Below are 17524 nucleotides of genomic sequence, written 5' to 3' on the forward strand. Positions count from 1 at the left end.
GATCGCAACCCTCAGTGTCGCGCCCGTACCAGCCCGGGACCGGCAACGGGATCGCAACCCTCGGTGTTGCGCCCACACCTCGCTCAGCCAGTGAGCGGCCGGTCTGTATGTGGGATCCGAACCCTCGGCGGGAGCGCCGCCGCGCTCCCAAGCGGCGCACTGTAGCAGTGCGCCACCGGGCCGGCCCTGGTGCAGTTTTTAATTCAAAAACTTTGTAAGGTCTACCCCCATCTCTCCTTTTATAGTGTGTCAGGGTTCAGGGCAGAAAAACAGGCAAGCCAGGTGTTTGGAGCAGAAAAGGGTCCAAGACAGGGAACCGGGTGCTGACAAAAACACCAGGTTCTCTGGAGTAGCAGAAGTCAGGGGTCACCCCCAGGAGCAGCCCAAAAGCTGGGAAGCCACTGCTGTCCTTGCTGTTCCCCAGCCCCAGAACCAGTGGAGGGCGCTGCAGACGTGCAGCTATGAAACCCAGGCCACTGTGGGCCTTCCACATCTGGAGCCCATGCAGCGCCCTGGCAGGACGCAAACCGTGCCCGACCGAGTCCTGGCAGCAGGCCTCTCTGGGAGTCCAGCTCCCATGGCTCAGGGTTGTCAGAGAAGAGGGTGGGAAAGGAGGCCCAGAACCAGTGCACGAATGGAGTGCACGGGTCGTGTTCCTCGCAAGAGGGTCAGAAAGCCCTGGTGCATGTGTGTGCTGTTCTGAAGTTCCAACTGTTGTCTCCACCCCGTGGCCTCCACGCTCATCCTAGGATGGAAAGATGAATGTCGAGGACGACGTCCCAGAAGAGCAGAGCAGGGAAGCCAGTTATGACGAGAGCGAAGAGGAAGGGGATGAAGGATCATGCAGGGAGGAGCCCGAGGAGAGGGATGGCACAGATAGCCACTCAGACCTAGCATCTGATGGCGACAGTGAGGAAGGCAGCGAGAAGCCAGAGGACAGGCTGCACCAGACTCCTGGGGAAGGACTGAGAAGTGATGATCAAAAAGCCGCTGGAACTGAGCTGCCCTATACGTTCACAGGTAGACAGACAGTTGGGTTTTTCTGTGTCTTGGCACAACTGCCATGTCCTGGCCATAGTGTATACGTGTTTGTCTCCCTCCCTGGGCTTGCATATGTGAGTGTGCGGACACATTCCTGTTTGTGACATCTTTGCTGTGTGGACAGGTGGTGTCACCGTTCTGCTTGGTGTCTCTTGATCCAAGTCCCAGCACGAGTGTTAGCCTCGGTTGCTTGACCGTGGACATCTCTGGAGACCACCATCCAGATGAGGCTGACACGTCTTGTAGCAGCATGTTCACATTCCCGTTGGTAGTCTGCCCTCTGTGGTGGCCAGTAGGCCACGGCCTGGAAAGTCTCCAGGAAGACTTCCAGTATCCGACGTGGACGTCCCTGTCTGGCCACGTAACATCTTACATAGAGTATACTGTGTTATTTTGTCTGGTACATAGGGAAAAGTTGTCCACTTCAGTAAGTAGTCCCTGGTTGTCCTGTCTGAAGGTTATGTTAAGGGGATAAATGAGCAGGTGAGCTGGCCTCCATGGATGGGACCTTTGACAGTTGAGTCTCACGAGGTGACATGACTTAGCTCACTGTGGCTCCTTCCTGCTCGTTCTCATGCAGTCTGGGCACTAAAATCAGCACGCTGTCACCTAGACTCACTGCACGTTATGGATATTTAATTCCTAACCAAGGAAAGGTGAGAGGTTGTTTCTTCACTGGGGCTGTTCTTAGGTGCATAGTCATGCCCAGGTCAATCCAGTCTCAGACTCCTTGGGGTGAGACAACAAACATTTGATGTGTTTGTGGTAATATGGGGTAAAATAAATATTAATGTAAAATGTAAGTTAAATTATCTTTTGCTGTAGGAAAAGAAGTAATTTTACTTACATTGTATTTAGTTTTTACCTCTGTGTTAGCAGAAATGTGAGTAGTTCTCATTTTAAATGTTAAGTGTGGAGTGTGTTTTGTTTTTTTGATAGCTCCCGAATCCTATGAGGAACTGAGATCTTTATTATCAGGAAGATCAATGGAAGAGCAGCTTTTGGTGGTGGAGAGAATTCAGAAATGCCACCATCCAAGTCTCGCAGTGGGAAACAAAGCAAAATTAGAAGTATGTTGTAATAAATACATGTGCTGTGTGTTAGAAGAGTTAGCGTAACCCCCAGTCTCTGTGAATGTCGGAATTGCCTAACATCATACAGTAACAAAGTGCGCCTCAGGCCGTGGCCTGTGGGTCACTGGTTATCAGTATGATCCTGTGGAGGGGAACCCTGAGTTTGGAGCAGGCAGAGAACCAGCTGTGGACATCTGGTACCTCCTCTAGCCTCACAGCAGACCAGGAGGATCAGGCATTGTTACCTTTGTGTCACAGGCAAGGAAACTAAGGCTTACATAGCCATCGAGCGGCAAAGCCAGACTTTAGGTAAATAGGAACTGTGAACATGCCTTTTTCTCTTAGTAAATGATTCATATTTACTATGAACAGGGTGCAGTGCCAGGTGTGTTCCTGATTTTTTTTAATAATTGTGTATCATCTGCCATTTTGCAGAAGTATGTACCTGACCCCTAGCTTTTTCTTCTCTGCACTTCCTGGTGCTCAGCAGGTTCTGGCCATGTCTTCACTTGCTTTTGTGAGATACTCAAGTCTGTGGTCCCAAGGCCCCTTGCCCTCCCCGCCCCCGCACCCCCTGGTTTTCCCCAGAGTGTAGGTGACCTGGAAGGTGTGTGCTTGTGGCTCTGTTCTTGGTGCTCTGCGCTGAGCTCTGTCTCCCGATTCATGTTCCTGTAGAAGCTGTTTGGCTTTCTTTTGGAATATGTTGGAGATCTGGCTGCACGTGATCCACCAGACCTCAGAGTGATTGATAAGTTGGTTGTGTAAGTAGAAATGGTGTGTTACCTGGGGTGTGGGGCTGAGTTGAACAATTTTTCTCTAGTTTAGTAGTAAAAAATACATTTCTACCTTACTAGGTAGACAAAATGGTGACATGAACATGACAGGTAGGTGGGTTACCCACAGAGGTCGTAAACAGCAGTGGCTCAGTAACAACTCCTTCACTCTAACACGTGCTACTCCAGTCACCAAAGATACGAGACTTACTTTTAACCACAGATAGGTTGGATTCAGAACAGTTGAGCCCTCAGATCTGGCTGGCTGTTCACTTTTTTCACTCACCAGTGAAGCTTCAAGCCCTGGGCAGGTCGAGAGATATCAGGAGTACAGGGTAGACACGCTCCCTTGTTACCCCGAGAATCTGAGGAACTGGCTCTGCCTGGGTCTGAGAGCTCCTGCTGGGGAAGCCCATCCCTCTTGTCCTACAAGCACAGCCGGGGGTGGGCTTGTGACCTGTGGGGTGGCTTCTGGCCCTCAGTGCTGGTGGCTGGAAGAATGCTAGAGGGGCAGAGTTCTCCGTCAGACGGCGCGTGCTGGCATCTGGGGCCAGTGAGGGTGTGTGCATAGAGGTGCCCCAGAGGGTGTTGGGGAGCGTCCTGCCCTGTGCACCCTGCCTCTCCATGTCAGCTTCTGCCTTATCGAAGAGACACTGTCAGAAAAGTACTTGTGGTGAGGAGTAAATTAATTAATAACGAAAGAGCCTTAGAACTGTCAGCCACGGCTGGCACGTAGAATGTGCTCCCAGCAGGTTTATTATTGCAAATACAGCTACTTGTACCACCACCACCATGAAAACATTATGACCATATTTTTAGGAAATGATAAAAATGAGTATAGACCATTATAAAGTACAGTTGGGAAAGTTAATCTGCATCACCAGGAAAGCCAGCCAGATGTCAGTGGGAGGGAAGGTGGGTTCATCCAGGGCTTCCGTTTGTAACGTGCTCAGTCTGTGGGTGACCTCTCAGAAAAATGGTCTGCAGGGTTTTTTCTGTGTTTCTGTTATCTGGAGTCATACTCTCTTGACTTATTTTTCTACTTAATAGGCAGTTATACAATCTTTGCCAGATGTTTCCTGAATCTGCAAGTGACTCCATAAAATTTGTCCTGCGGGATGCCATGCACGAGATGGCAGGAATGGTCGAGACCAGAGGCCGGGCGGCGTTTCCAGGGTTAGACGTGGTAAGCAGGGGCGGAGTTAACCAGACCATTGCCACACAGTAACCAGAAGTCGAGTTCTCTTTGACATCACGTTGAAGGACTGGTGGCAGATACCGTTCCCGTGGCTTTGTAAGAGGCTGGCCTTGCCCTGGACCTGGGAGGGTGCTTCATCCATTAGTGATCAGCTAAAGTGTGTAATCGCAGGAGATGCTTGTTTGGTTCCACACACACAGGGCTGTATTTGGTCTTAACGGCAAAGATGTTTTAAAGCAGATAAAACCACTGTGTTTTCCTAAGGACCTGAGCCTGTGGGCTGGTTTTGCTTGGTTTCAATTTCTTTATTCATTCAAATGTTGAGAGACATCTGAACCACTCTGAGATTTTTAAGTTTTATACCAGCCTTGTGCTGTGTTTTCAACTTTAGTAACTTTGAAAAAATGCTTGCTTAGAAATGTCTATTCAGGGCCGGCCCGGTGGCGCACTGCTACAGTGCGCCGCTTGGGAAGCGCGGCGGCACTCCCGCTGAGGGTTCGGATCCGACATGCAGACCGGCCGCTCACTGGCTGAGCGAGGTGCAGGAGCAACGCCGAGGGTTGCAATCCCGTAGCCGGTCCCGGTCCGGTACAGGCGCGACACTGAGGGTTGCGATCCGTTGCCGGTCACGAAAAAAGACAAAAAGGAAAAAAAAAAAAGAAAAGAAATGTCTATTCAATTTTCTGTGTTTGTGTTGAAATGATAACAATAGGTAGCAGAGGCTTAAAAATATAGGATTTGTGTTGATGGTTTTAATAGACTCCTCAAAATATGATTTGAGTCAGTGTCCATAAACTGTGGCTCTCTGCTTTGATTACCTCTTCATGAGCCTCAAACCGGCATCCTTTATTATACATTTACGTGATTGAGCAGTGATTGCTGCGGGTCCATTATGTGCCAAGTGCTGTTCTAGACTCTGAGGCTGAAGCCATGGGCCAAGGAGACCCAATCTCTGCCCGCCTTGAGCCTGTTTTCTGTCCACAGGTGTTAGTGGGGAAGTCGTATAGTCAGAGCATAGTCATGCTGCCTGGGCTTAAATCCCAGGTCTTTCTTTTAAGCTGCATGGTCCTGGTCTTTAAAGGGGGGATGATAATTACAGTCATGATACCTACCCGATAGGCTGATATGAAGACATGTGAGTTAATACACGTCACGTGGCCATATCACTGCCTGGGCACAGTTGTCAGTAAACAGTGGCCGTCACCTCCATGGCTGTTCTTTGACTCACAGTGTGGTTCTGTTGCTGCAGAGATGGGAGCAGTGGGGCGTGATGGGGGTGTGGAGCTGGCAAGAGTTCCCTTTTCACCCTGCGTCCCGGAGCCTCATTTTCCTTAGAGCCCTGCTTTGGGTGGGGCTTGGGGCTCTTTTGCAAGCCCTCCCCGTGGGTCTGTGGAGATTAACTAGAGCCCTTGCCAGGACCAGAAAGGAAGAAATGGGGCCTGCTGGGTGTGTGCTTGACATTTCTGCTCGGGGTGCTTTGGAGGATTTCTTTGTGCCTCTGGACAAGATAGAGGATTCCTGAGGTCCTACAGAGAGCCGAGGTGGCAGGGCAGCCTCACTGTTCTGTTGACCAGCCTTTTGGTGCCTTGTATCACTGTTGCTTGTGGACTGTGCCTGACCCACGGCAGGTCTCCTGAAAGCATAGCTTGCCGTCATCATCCCCTAAGACTAAACAGCCACATGATGTACTACACATGATTTGGGGAAAACATACTCAAGGCACCTTTGTGTCATGGAGATTGGACGGTCTCCCCACTTCCTAAGGGCCTTTGGGACTCTGCTTCCTTGTCTCTAAAACAGCAGCGAGTACTGGAGTGTGCTGAGTGAGGCTCTACCTTACCTGGCACTGGCCCCACACTTCTGTGTTGAGTCCTCACAGCACCCGTGAGGTGGGCACTTTTGTCAGCAGGAGGCCACAGAGGTAGCCACGGTCACAGAAAAAGAAGTTCTCATGCCAAGGTCCAGGGTTTGTGTCCCTGTACTAGCCAGCCGCCTTGTCACTTGTCACCATCCATTCAGAGCATCCTCATTGATTTACCTCCTCTTCCCGCTGCAGAGACCAGCATGGCTATTGAGATCTGCATTCCTGTGTCCCCACACCCTTGCCAATTAAGTCTCACCAAACTTGTATTTGTCAATATGAAAAATAAGTAATGGTATCTTTACACAGCTTTGTTTTATGTTTCTCTTACTGAGAATCAAGCTAAGAATGTTTTCACATGTTTAAAAGAAATCAGTTTCTCTGTGCAGGCTTTTCGTGTTCTTTGCAAAATGTTTCTATTAGGTTGCTGGTTTTTGTTTTTTTCTGTTGACTGGCCGGTACAGGGATTGGACCCTGGACCTTGGTGGTACCAGCGCTATGCTCCAACTGAGCTAACTGGCCAAACCCAAACCTTTATTTATTTATTTGTTTATCTTAAAATTCTATTTATTTATTTTATTGAATCGTAATTGATTATACATATTTTTGGGATTCAGTGCTGACATATGTTGAGCAAATCAATATTACTAGCATGTATATTGTTACAAATCATTCTTATTCTTTGCGCCCTTTGTCCAATCTATCCTCATCCCCCTCACCCTCCACCCTCCCACCACTGATAACCCTAGATTTCTTCTCTCCCTCTGAAAGAGTAATGGTTATTCTGTTGATTTGTTGCCTAGACGATCTGTCCAATGCTGAGAGGTGTGATCAGGTCCCCCAATATTATCATAGAGCAGATGCTTCTTCTGTCACTCTGGAATGGGCTTTGTGGAGAGAGACATCCTCTTCTTTCCTTTGGTCTCTGCTGGTGACTCTCCTTGTGTCAATGTACTCCAGTGGCTGGCGGACCATCTGCACGGTGGTTGTGGCATCTAGCCACTTTCACCGCAGCCATGGTTACTGTGGTGGCTGTGGTGGGCCCACATGGAGGTGCTGGTGGTGTGCCTGGTTGTGGGCTGGGGGTCCGGTCCCTGGCTCGATGCCCTGGGCCAAACCTTTTTTTAATGAATTGCAAAAACTTTTCCCAGCCTGTCTGTGACTTTGCTTATGCCAGTTTTTGCCAGTGTGTATTGTTGTAATAAAAACTATCCAAGGAAACATCATTATTTGTGGGGCAGCGAGGAGTCCTTGCAGGCAGGACTTTTCCCTCCTTCTGTGTAAAAGGCTGTTCCAGCAGCGAGTCTCTGTCTGTGATGATGAGGCTTCTTCTCCACACTGCACCTCAGTACTGCACTCTGGCTTGTGAAGCCATCTGCAGCTGGGGAAGGGCTGCATCTGACAGGCTGCTACTCAGAGACCCTAGGGTGACAGCTGACAAGCAGTACCAGCAACTATTGAAAATAACTAATGCCTTCTTATTAGTCCTTGGTGAAAAGTTCAACACTGTTGCTAGGGCAGTTTGCGAGATGCTTCTGCGTGGATACTTTCTAACAGGTGGAGGTAAAAGCAAATGAAGAGCAGCACGTTTTGCATGCTCAAAAAATGAGTGTGCCCAATGACAGGCTGGACGCACATGACATCTTCTCTGATCCTCACGATTACTCTACAAAGTACGAGTTTAGTAAACTTATTAAACGGACAAGGAAACTGAGAGCTCAGGTGACTTGACCAGGGCCACCAGACCAGCGGGTGGCTGTGTCAGGCTTGGTTCCCAGGTAGGCCCTTGGCCGCTGCCAGTAGTGCTGACTGTTTTCTTTAGTTGAAGAAGTCACAACCTCTGTACCCATTGTAGGTGATAAAGTCCGGTTCCACCTTTTGATGAGGAAAGATACCTAACCCGAAATACTAGAAGCTGCCTCCTGCCAAGCAAAGGCAGATTCTTCTGGTAATGACTGTGTGGCCACCTTGAGTGTGGCTCTGCATCATCTCTAATGTCACAGTGTGACATGGGGACCAGGTCTGTGCCCAGGGCCACAGTGAACTACTAAATGCTTGCTTTAAAAAGTAGAAATAGAGGGCCGGCCCGGTGGCGCACTGTAGCAGTGTACTGCTTGGGAGTGCGGCGGCGCTCCCGCCGAGGGTTCGGATCCCACATACAGACCGGTTCCCGCTCACTGGCTGAGCGAGGTGCGGGCGCAAACACTGAGGGTTGCGATCCGTTGCAGGACACGAAAAAAAGACAAAAAGGAAAAAAAAAAAAGTAGAAATAGAGATGAAGAAGTTTTTCTTCCTTTGAGTTAACAGGCTTAGAGCAGAAGTAGTAGTGCTGGATGCCAAGACTGTGCACTGCCTCAGTCCCGGCTGAGGCAGAAGGGACACTGCGCATCCAGCTGGTGGTCATGCTCCCCAGCCTTGTGAGGGGAAGCCCCAGGGCTGCGGGCTGGGGACAGGCTCCTGAACCCTGTGAGCTTACAGGATAGGGCTTCTAGTTTCTGTCTCTAGTTACAAATCCACCAGAGAAATGACGCACATTCCAGAAGAGTCCGGCTGTGTGTTGTTGCAGGAGGGAATGGGAGTGCTGGCTGTCTCCAGAGAGGTGGTGAGGGAGAGCCCGACTTGGGGGATGTTGACAGCCACAAGGTGTCAGTGGAAGTCTGGTGTCTATGTTTCTCTAGAAGTTTCAAAACTGGCTTTGCTATTGGGCCCATTTTAAAGGCATATTTTAAACTTTATTTTTCTTTCCTTAATCTGTGTGATATCATTTTCTTTCCAGCTCATATATTTGAAAATTACTGGGCTGCTGTTTCCAACCTCCGACTTCTGGCACCCAGTCGTGACGCCTGCCCTGGTGTGCATGAGCCAGCTGCTCACTAAGGTGTGTCCCCTCTTCCTCTTCCACAAATGGGCTTAGCCACTCCACTCTAGACCTGCATCTCCTTAGGGCCATATTGAACAAGAGTGTGGCTATTTAAGGGTTTTGGAGACTGACCGCTGAGTTCAGGCATAAGAGGGCTCATCTTACAAGAGCCTGTGAGGGCCAGCTGGGTAGCTCAGTTAGTTGGGGCATGGTGTTTGACAGGGCCTGTGAAAACCTCTGAGCGAGTCAGGCATTCTGAGACCAGAAACAGCCCCAGCTCCCCTCCCAGAGCTCCCAGCTTGACCAGCCCCAGACAGGAGTGGGGTGGGGTGGGGTCTGATTTAGAAACTCAAGGTTACAGACCCCGAAAGACAGCCTTTCAAGTTAGTGGTGAAGGTATCGAACCCAATGGGGACTTTTGTTCCCCCTTGGCTTAAAAAAAGTTCGTATAGTCCCCCTGTTGCTTTTTTTTTTGCAGCTGGCTGGTTCGGGGATCTCAGCCCATGACCTTGGTGTTACAAGGCTGTGCTCTGAGCAACTGAGCTAACTAGCCAGTCTAGTCCCCTTTCCTTTGTCAGGCATATGGTTGGTGCTTGCTTGCTGCAGTAATCATACCCCACCTGTGGGTGGGACTTTCTCATCAACAGGCTCTTCCTGCCTTCATCTCACTTGATCCTCTCAACACCACTGTGAGAGGTTCAGGGGTTCCCTGAGTGTGGGTCAAACAGTGGGGTGCACAGTTCATCTGGGAAGCCAGGCCGTCTGCCTCGCACAGTATTCCAGAACATTGTGCTGCAGCAGTGATCGTCCCATGTGTTCATTTGCAGTGCCCTATCCTGTCCCTTCAAGATGTGGTGAAGGGCCTGTTTGTGTGCTGCTTGTTCCTGGAGTACGTCTCTCTGTCTCAGAGGTTTATACCTGAGCTTATTAATTTTCTTCTTGGGATTCTTTATATAGCAACTCCAAACAAGCAAAGCCAAGGTGAGTTGATTTGAAGGAGATTTTTTCAAAAATATTGCACTTTAGAATTTTTAAAAATTCATATTCATTGCAGAAAACTTAGACTATGGAAAAGTAGAGAAAAGACAACCCTGAAGTCCTGCCATCCAGAGTAGCATTCTTTGTCCTCTGTTTGTGGCTGGGCGTTCACCCCACATGCTGAAAAATCAGATTGTGGCTCATCCATGCTGTCCAGGGCAAGCTGAACTGGAGCAAGCCCCGGTGTGCAGTATGCCCAGACAGCCGAGACTCGGTGCCAGTGCACATGGAAACATCTCACTCACCTGTCTACTGATTGTGTTTGAAATCATATTTTCATATTTTGACTTAAATATATTTTTTAACTTAGCTTCTTTTCTTACTTTTTCTGTGTGACAACTAGAAAGTTTTGTATCCCTCACACAGCTCACGTGGACAGCACTGCTCTGTGTTTCTGCAGTGCTCAGAACATAGACAGGTGAGGTGGTCCGAAGCGGCACCCCAGCGAGGAGGGGGCTGCACGTTTGCTGCTCTTCTGAGTGCTCCCCCCCCTCCCTCCCTCCGTTCCTCCAGCAGCTTCCCGCAGTGCTGACCATGTTCCGCTGGCGCCTCTTCAGCATGTGCTGCTGCTCTCTTAGTTTCTTTTTTTTGACAGTCAGGTTGGGGATCCAAACCTTTGACCTTGGTGTTGGTGTTATAACACTGTGCTCTAACCAACCGAGCTAACCAGCAAGCCCCTTCTGCCTCCCTCTTGGGATTGCTGGTGAGCTGCTTGGTCTCTGTTCCCAAATTCACCCGTGTCTGTGGGATGCCTTTCCTGACCTGCTTGGAGGTGGGACCTTAAGGCTAAGACCTCGATCCCCCATTTCCAGCTCATTGTGTGGTCTGAGCTCCTCCTCGATGCCTGCCGTGGTGGCCTACAGAACAGGTGTTGTGGTAGCATTTCACGCTGTTGATAGTGTCCCCACCCCGAAGAGCTGTCTCGGCAGATCCTCCGGCTCAGTGCTCCAGCTCTGCCACCCACACCTTGGCTTCCTCCTCATGGTGTGACTTTCCCGCATGCAGCTCCCTGACTGTGCTGATTCCCTGGACACGATCTGCTCCTGTGCGTCAGCCTCGGTGTTGGGCACTGGAGAGGCACAGTCACCTAACATGACCCTTGCCATGGGGATGGTGCAGTTCAGTTTGCAAAATGCCCACATAGAAAGCGTTGGGGGAGGGGTGGGCCAGCAGTCGGCCAACCACTGTTCCCTGTGCTGGTCCCTGTGCCTCCTCAGTTGCTCTTCCAGGCGATCACTGGGTTAACTCCTGCAGTTCCTCCGGGTCTCTGCCCACTGCCACCATCTGGAGAAGCCGTCTCTGACCTCTGCTGTGAACTGTGTACCTGTCCCATCCGCCCAGCCCTTCTCTGCTCTTCTGTCCATCCTTCTTTGCTTTCACGTATTCTGCCTAGTTCACTTATTTCTGTGGGTGGTATTGACTATCTCCCCGACGAGGGCAGGGACTTTGGCCTCTTCTTAGACATAGCCCAAGCACCTAGAGCCACTTGTGGCATGTGGTAGGCCCACAGGAAGTCTGTTGCAAGCAGGGCACCAAGGCACGGTCAGGGACTTGGCCATGACTGCCCCTTGCCCAGGCTCTCCCCTGTCAGCATCATTTCCAGGCCCATTTCTGCCCACATTGGAATAAGCTCCCTAGTGTCTGGTACCACCCAGGGAATGTGGTAAAAAACTCAGTACATATTAAAAAATGAACTTTCTAAGGCTTGGCACTGCAGAGCCTGCCCATGAGCTCGTAATGTGTAGGTCATCCCTGTCCTCTTGCACTTGGGATTCAGGTTACACTCTGGTGCACCCTTTCAGAGCACTGGGGAAGAACTCCGAGTTGCTCTTGGTCTCTGACAAAAAAGATATGGCCACGTGGCAGAAGACAAGCCTGTCCCTCCGCTGGGCAAGTGGACTGAGAGCCTGGACTACAACAGAGGCCAATCACATCAGGTGCGTGTGGGGACCCAGGGCTCCTGAGACCCTGCCCTGAGTGTGTGCAGCAGGTGCGGGCACAGCATCCCAAAAGACAGAAGAAACAGCTGATGCTTTTTGATTTACTGCCAGAAGTTTCCTTGTTTTTACTTTATTTATACCCGTGGCCATTTGTTTTATGTTGAGTTAAAAGCCTTTCAAGGTGTTGGTATGATGGCTGTATTTCCCCCACCGTGGAAAAAAAGGCTTTCCTGGGGCCGGCCCGGTGGCGCACTGGATAGTGCGCCGCTTGGGAAGCGCAGCAGCGCTCCCGCCCGAGGGTTCGGATCCCACATACAGACCGGCTCCCGCTCACTGGCTGAGCGAGGTGCGGGAGCAACACCGAGGTTTGCAATCCCGTTGCCGGTCCCTGGTCCGGTACGGGGGCAACACTGAGGGTTGCGATCCGTTGCCAGACACGGAAAAAAAAGACAAAAGACAAAAAAAAAAAAAAAAGAAAAAGAAAAAAAGGCTTTCCTAAATTGTGCATGATTTTCAAAATATATCTGCTTAATTTCACAAATAGTGATTTGGAAATTAAAATGGAGTCATTGCTACATCTCCCACAGCTTCCCTCTGATCAGGGAACGTGGGGTTTTTCTTCAGTGCCTCACGTGCTGAGCTGCCAGCCACTGCCCCCACTGCTTTGCCGTGGGCAGGTATTTAGCCCCAGCCAGCCAAGGCAGCCCACACTTGACTTTTCAGAGCTATGGGAGAGGGTTGCAATTTTGCCAAGGTTTGTCAGTGACTGAAACTGAACAAGCTGATGCCCTCTTTGCCTCCTGCCTTTGAAGATTGTCCTGCCTGGCTGTGTGTCTGGCCCTGCTGAAGCGCTGTGTGCTCATGTACAGCACGTTGCCGTCCTTCCATGCCATCACCAGGCCCCTCCGAGCCCTCCTGACAGAACACCTGGCGGACTGTGGCCACCCCTGCGAGCTCCAGGTGAAGCCTCCTGGTTACTAAGGTGCTCCGCCCTGGGCCTGGACATGTCCATGAGCCAGGACCAGATCAGTGGGCATTTTCATCATTGAGGTTGCAGCTCCAAAAGTTGAGGACACCATCTTAGCAAAATCATACACACAAATAGGAAATACACTGTTGAACAATACTGACCATTGCTGGGCTGGGTTAAAACAGACTGTGGATCCTGGGTTTTATCTAAGAACCATTATGGTGGTGCCACCTTCGGGAGGCTGCACAGAAGGACAGCTAACACCCAACTGTCCAGGGTCCCTTCAGCCCCGTGCAGGACCTGCACCGCCTGCTTCTGGCCACACAGAGCACTTTAACTGTGCAGTTATCCAGTGGGTTTTCTGAAGAAGGTCCCACTGTCCTCCACAAGGAGACAGGAGCCCTGAGGGACATCCTGATTTGGACCTGGAAGCTCTTGTGTGTCTCAATGAGTCTTCAGTGCTGCGGCACATCCAGTCATCAGCAGGTCCCCGGTCCTGCCTGTCTTCCGCCCACCCTCCCTGTCTTCTCTCATCTGGTCTCTGACGTGTCTTGTGCCCGCACCTTTCCTCTTAAGTCACCTCACACCAGCCCCAGGATCCTAATAGAGCAGAAGGCGGCCCCATGTCTGTTCCACACCCCTCAAGTGCTGTCCCCACATCTCAGAACAGCAGGCAAATCCCAACCACCGTGCACAAGGCCAGGTGACTGGGCCTTGTGTGTGCCAGCCCCCCCACCACCACCACCACCAATCTCCCCCTTCTGGGTCTTCTCTGCTTGTGACTCTCTGATGCATGTGGCTTATCCTACACTCCCTGGAAGCCAGGTGTCCTAGCCCTCGCTGCTCAGCACTCGCCTCTTCTCCAGCATGCTGGCTGATCCTGGACACAGTACCCTGTCCTTGTCTCTGCCCCTCTAGGACATGAGCCCCATGAGGACAGTAACTCAGTGGTCCCATTCCTGGCCACATCCCCTAGAGCAGAGCAGCCCCTGGTCCATCCCAAGTCCTGGCACCTCGTCAAGGGTAGCTGAGGATAAGACCTCAGCACGTGCCTCCTCAGCCTGCATCCACTCCCTGGAGATGCGGCTGTGGCTTGTCCCTTTCATGTAAAGGACAGGGTGGCTCTCTAGTCCTGCAGAATTTAGGCTAGTCAATGGCGGTGAGCACAGCCAGGGCAGCAGCACACAGTCTGTCTCCAGGTCAGCCCTGAAGCCACAGAGCCCGCGAGAAGAGCTCGCAAGGGCACATGGTGGTGGGCCGCCCCAGCACCAGCTCTGCTTGTGTTGCAGGAGCTGTCTCAAAGCATACTGACAGAAATGGAAGACCAGAAGCAGCTCTGCCGGCCGCTGGTCTGTGAGAAGAGCAAGCCCGTGCCGCTGAAGCTGTTCACCCCCCGCCTGGTCAAAGTGTGAGCGTGGGCAGCCGCTGGGAGGCTGGGCGGGCTCAGATGGTAGCCAGAGGCCCACATGAACAGGCCCTGGCGGAGGGCGGCACAGGCTCGCCCCTTGCCACCTCAACACGGGCTTTCCAATTTCAGCCTCGAGTTTGGAAGGAAACAAGGCAGCAGTAAAGAGGAACAGGAGAGGAAGAGGCTGATCCACAAACACAAGCGCGAGTTTAAGGGTGCCGTCCGTGAAATCCGCAGGGACAATCAGTTCCTGGCTAGGATGCAGCTCTCGGAAATCATGGAGCGGTGAGGGCGTGTGTGCGTTGGCATGGCTGGGTGGCCACAGCGCTTGGCACTGCATGCCCGGGAAGAGGTTTGGGTGCTGGTCCCTCCTGGAACTGGGGGCAGGGCAGGCAGCTCTCCCCTCCTTTTTGCCGTGTTTGGGCCTGACATGGGAGCCGCAGGCTACAAGGTTCTCGCATGAAAAAGAACAAACGCCCGCCAGGAACTAATCCAGAACTGAGCGTTTGCTTGTTTTTTCTTCAGGGACGCGGAGAGAAAGCGGAAAGTGAAGCAGCTTTGCAACAGCCTGGCGACGCAGGAAGGGGAGTGGAAGGCGCTGAAGAGGCGGCGGCACAGACGCTAGCCTGGCTGTGGGAGCGACGCGAGGGGACACTGCGCTGCAAGCAGTAGAGGACGCGGTAGCATCAGCATGGCTTTTCCTGTGCTCTAGTTCTGGTACAATGTCTCTCCTGGTGAAAGACTCAGAATGAATTCTGCAACGCACCTTTGGAGTGAGGAACGAACGCACGAGGCTCTGTGCTAATAAACTGTACGGAGCTGCTGGCTCATCGTCTCCAGACCAGCCTCGGTTAGCTACTGCCAGGTTTGAGGAGATTCTGGCCAGTGTCATTTTTGGTCAGCTACGACATTTGCCTTCATGTATAGAACTCAGGGTGAACATGTGGAAATTATACTTTCAACTAGAAACAAGTTTGCAAATAGTTTAGAAATCAGAGAAAAGAAAAATCACCCAGAATCCTCCCACCCCAACAGCCACATAAGGTGCTGGGGTTGATGCTTTGGGGTTCCAGGGTCCTCGTTCGCAACACTGTGCTGTGGGAAGGGAGGAGATGGGGCTGCGTCTGCAATGACTGGGATGCAGCCTTTAAGCTTGGGTCAGAATAAGTTGCAAATGTGGAAGTCATGGTTAAGGCCATGAACTTGTGAGTTAAACAGTGTTGACTTATCACCCGCCCTGCACTAACCAGGAGCGAGGTCAGCACTTGGGTTATCTGGATGCAGAAGGGGCCGGGAGCTGTGGGAAGTGAAGGCCCACCTCAAACTTCATAGACCAGCTGGGGCCCACGGCCTCAGGCAGAGGTGTACCTGAATGCTGCTGCCATCTCCCTGCACAGGTGTGAGCTGTGTCAGGACCTGCTGCCTCCCTGGGGAAGGTGCTGGAGCGGGAGGTCCCCCTGTCCCATGCCCCACCCCAGTCTAGGCTAAGGCACTCCCTACAGCACTGAGACTGTCCTCTGAGCCACAGCCCAAGGGAAGATGTTCAACATAGATCAAGTTCATACTATACCAATGCTGTCACACTGTGACCAGCCCTGCCAAGGTCCCTAGAGCTTGCATGGAGAAGCTCATCCCTGAGGTCACACTTGCAGCCACAGCAGTGACAAGAAGGAGATGTGAGGATTAACTGGACGGCATTTGCGGGGTGAGAAAGGTGATATGAGGAAGAGGGTGACAGGGACCCATTTCCTGCTTCTCTAATGGGGTGGGGGGTCTTTCACCAAAAAGGCTGGTGGGAAGAATCAGGAGTTTGGTTTTGGACATGTTGGCAGGTGTGGAGGCCACGGTTGGAGCGCAGAGTGAGTGGTGAGGGTGAGAGGTCTGAGAGGCCATGTCAAGGCCACGGTTGGACTAAGTCAAGCTCAGAGTGAGTGGGTCCTGTCGGAGAGCAGAGGTGGGGGCTGAGCAGCCTTGGGAGTGTGGGATGAACACTGAACCAGATCACACATCTTACCTGGCCTTCCCTAGGTCAGAGACTGACATTTGCCAGGTGTGTGGCTCCACAAGCCACAGGGTTATCACCTTGCACTGTGTACGCCTGGATTGCTGTTAACATCATATAGCCTCAAGACTATCCACCTACAAACACTCTCTGCCACGTCACTGCTGCTGGTAGTTTAATTCACCAAGCCCCTGCACTCTGGACAAGCTGTCCCTGGAGAGAGGAGAGAGGTCCCGATAGGAGGAAAAGGACAAAGTCAAATGCCCGGCTCTGGCCCAGCCCCTGCTATTCAGTCCTTGAGGGTGGAATGTACCAGCAACAAGCTCATAAAGCCCCAGCTTTGGGTCTCTGAAGAGGGGCAAGACCCTGAAGCTGAGTCGGGATCCCATTTGGATGAAGCCCCTCAGAAGTTTCGATGAAATGAACTGTCCTTAGTCCCCCAAATCGCAAGTGGTTTAGGACCTGGGAACTGGGCCCTCCAATTAAGGAGCTAAGACTTAAAACTGGCAGTTGAGGAAGGGGAACAAAGGGGGCAGAAGGGATGGTACCTAAGTGATGAGAAGTGCCATTAATCAGAGTCTCTTAAGTTCCCAGGGTCACAGACTACCTTGACACGTACCCTTGAGGTGTAACAGGAACAGAGACCAAAAGTTCCCTAGGCCCAGGGATGTGCTGACCGGGTGTGGACCGCAGGGGCTCCGGATGATCGGAGCCAAACGCTGCCCAGACGGAGCGGGTCAGGAGCGGCCCACGGGCTACTCAGCAGCCCCAGCCCACACCTTTTCTCGGAAAGTCTTTCCTGCCAGCTTTAGGGCAGCGCGGCGGCTTCCAGCGTCGGCTGCCCCTGCCCTGTTACTTGGCCTTGCAACTGGACGCCGGTGTCGTCCTGCAGCCGGCGTCAGGGTCTCGGCTTAGCTGGGATGGGTGGGCGGGCCTGGGTCGGTGCGGTGACAGCCAGCTGGAGAATGAACGTCGCCAGCGCGGACGGAAGGACGTGTCCCCTATGGAAAGTCCCGCCATGTCCTGTCCTCCCGGCTGAACACAGGTGCCATGACTGCGTCTGTGACGAGCCGCGTGACCTTTACCGGGGGTTCGGCAGGCCTGAGGAGGGGTGTGTGTGTAAGGGACAGGGCACCGGCGGACGGCGGCCACGTCACAGGCAGCGTGGCGACAGCTTCGTTTCCCAGAACACCCCTCCCCGCGTGCTTGTGGTCAGGCCGGTCACGAAGGACCCCAAGGGGATCAGACGGGAGGGCCCGGGCCCAGCCGCGGCCGGAAGCGGAAGCGCCGTGCGCCCGGCACTTCCGGGGCGTGGCTCGCGGCGGGCCGGCCGTTCCGCGTCCGTCTCTGCGTGGGTCGG

General features: G+C 52.2%; 2 protein-coding genes across 2 annotated transcripts in view; both read left to right on the top strand.

Moving 5' to 3' along the window:
- NOP14 (NOP14 nucleolar protein) overlaps positions 1-15131 on the top strand; it is a 28168-nt gene extending 13037 nt beyond the window's left edge. Inside the window, exons 8-18 of the mRNA XM_008577976.1 lie at positions 750-1020; positions 1981-2111; positions 2790-2875; positions 3938-4073; positions 8723-8824; positions 9634-9787; positions 11622-11781; positions 12597-12744; positions 14044-14162; positions 14292-14447; positions 14688-15131. Coding sequence (XP_008576198.1) covers positions 750-1020; positions 1981-2111; positions 2790-2875; positions 3938-4073; positions 8723-8824; positions 9634-9787; positions 11622-11781; positions 12597-12744; positions 14044-14162; positions 14292-14447; positions 14688-14787 — 1563 coding nt within the window. The 3' untranslated portion in view covers positions 14788-15131. The remainder of the gene's footprint in view (positions 1-749; positions 1021-1980; positions 2112-2789; positions 2876-3937; positions 4074-8722; positions 8825-9633; positions 9788-11621; positions 11782-12596; positions 12745-14043; positions 14163-14291; positions 14448-14687) is intronic.
- A 1735-nt stretch (positions 15132-16866) lies between these two features.
- Positions 16867-17524, top strand: part of MFSD10 (major facilitator superfamily domain containing 10) — a 4146-nt gene continuing 3488 nt past the window's right edge. The window contains exon 1 of the mRNA XM_008577977.1: positions 16867-17061. Within this exon, the coding sequence (XP_008576199.1) occupies positions 16867-17061 (195 nt within the window). The remainder of the gene's footprint in view (positions 17062-17524) is intronic.

The sequence above is a fragment of the Galeopterus variegatus genome, unplaced genomic scaffold, assembly GCF_000696425.1.
Source record: "Galeopterus variegatus unplaced genomic scaffold, G_variegatus-3.0.2 Scaffold1613, whole genome shotgun sequence".
NCBI classification, from domain to species: Eukaryota; Metazoa; Chordata; class Mammalia; order Dermoptera; family Cynocephalidae; genus Galeopterus; species Galeopterus variegatus.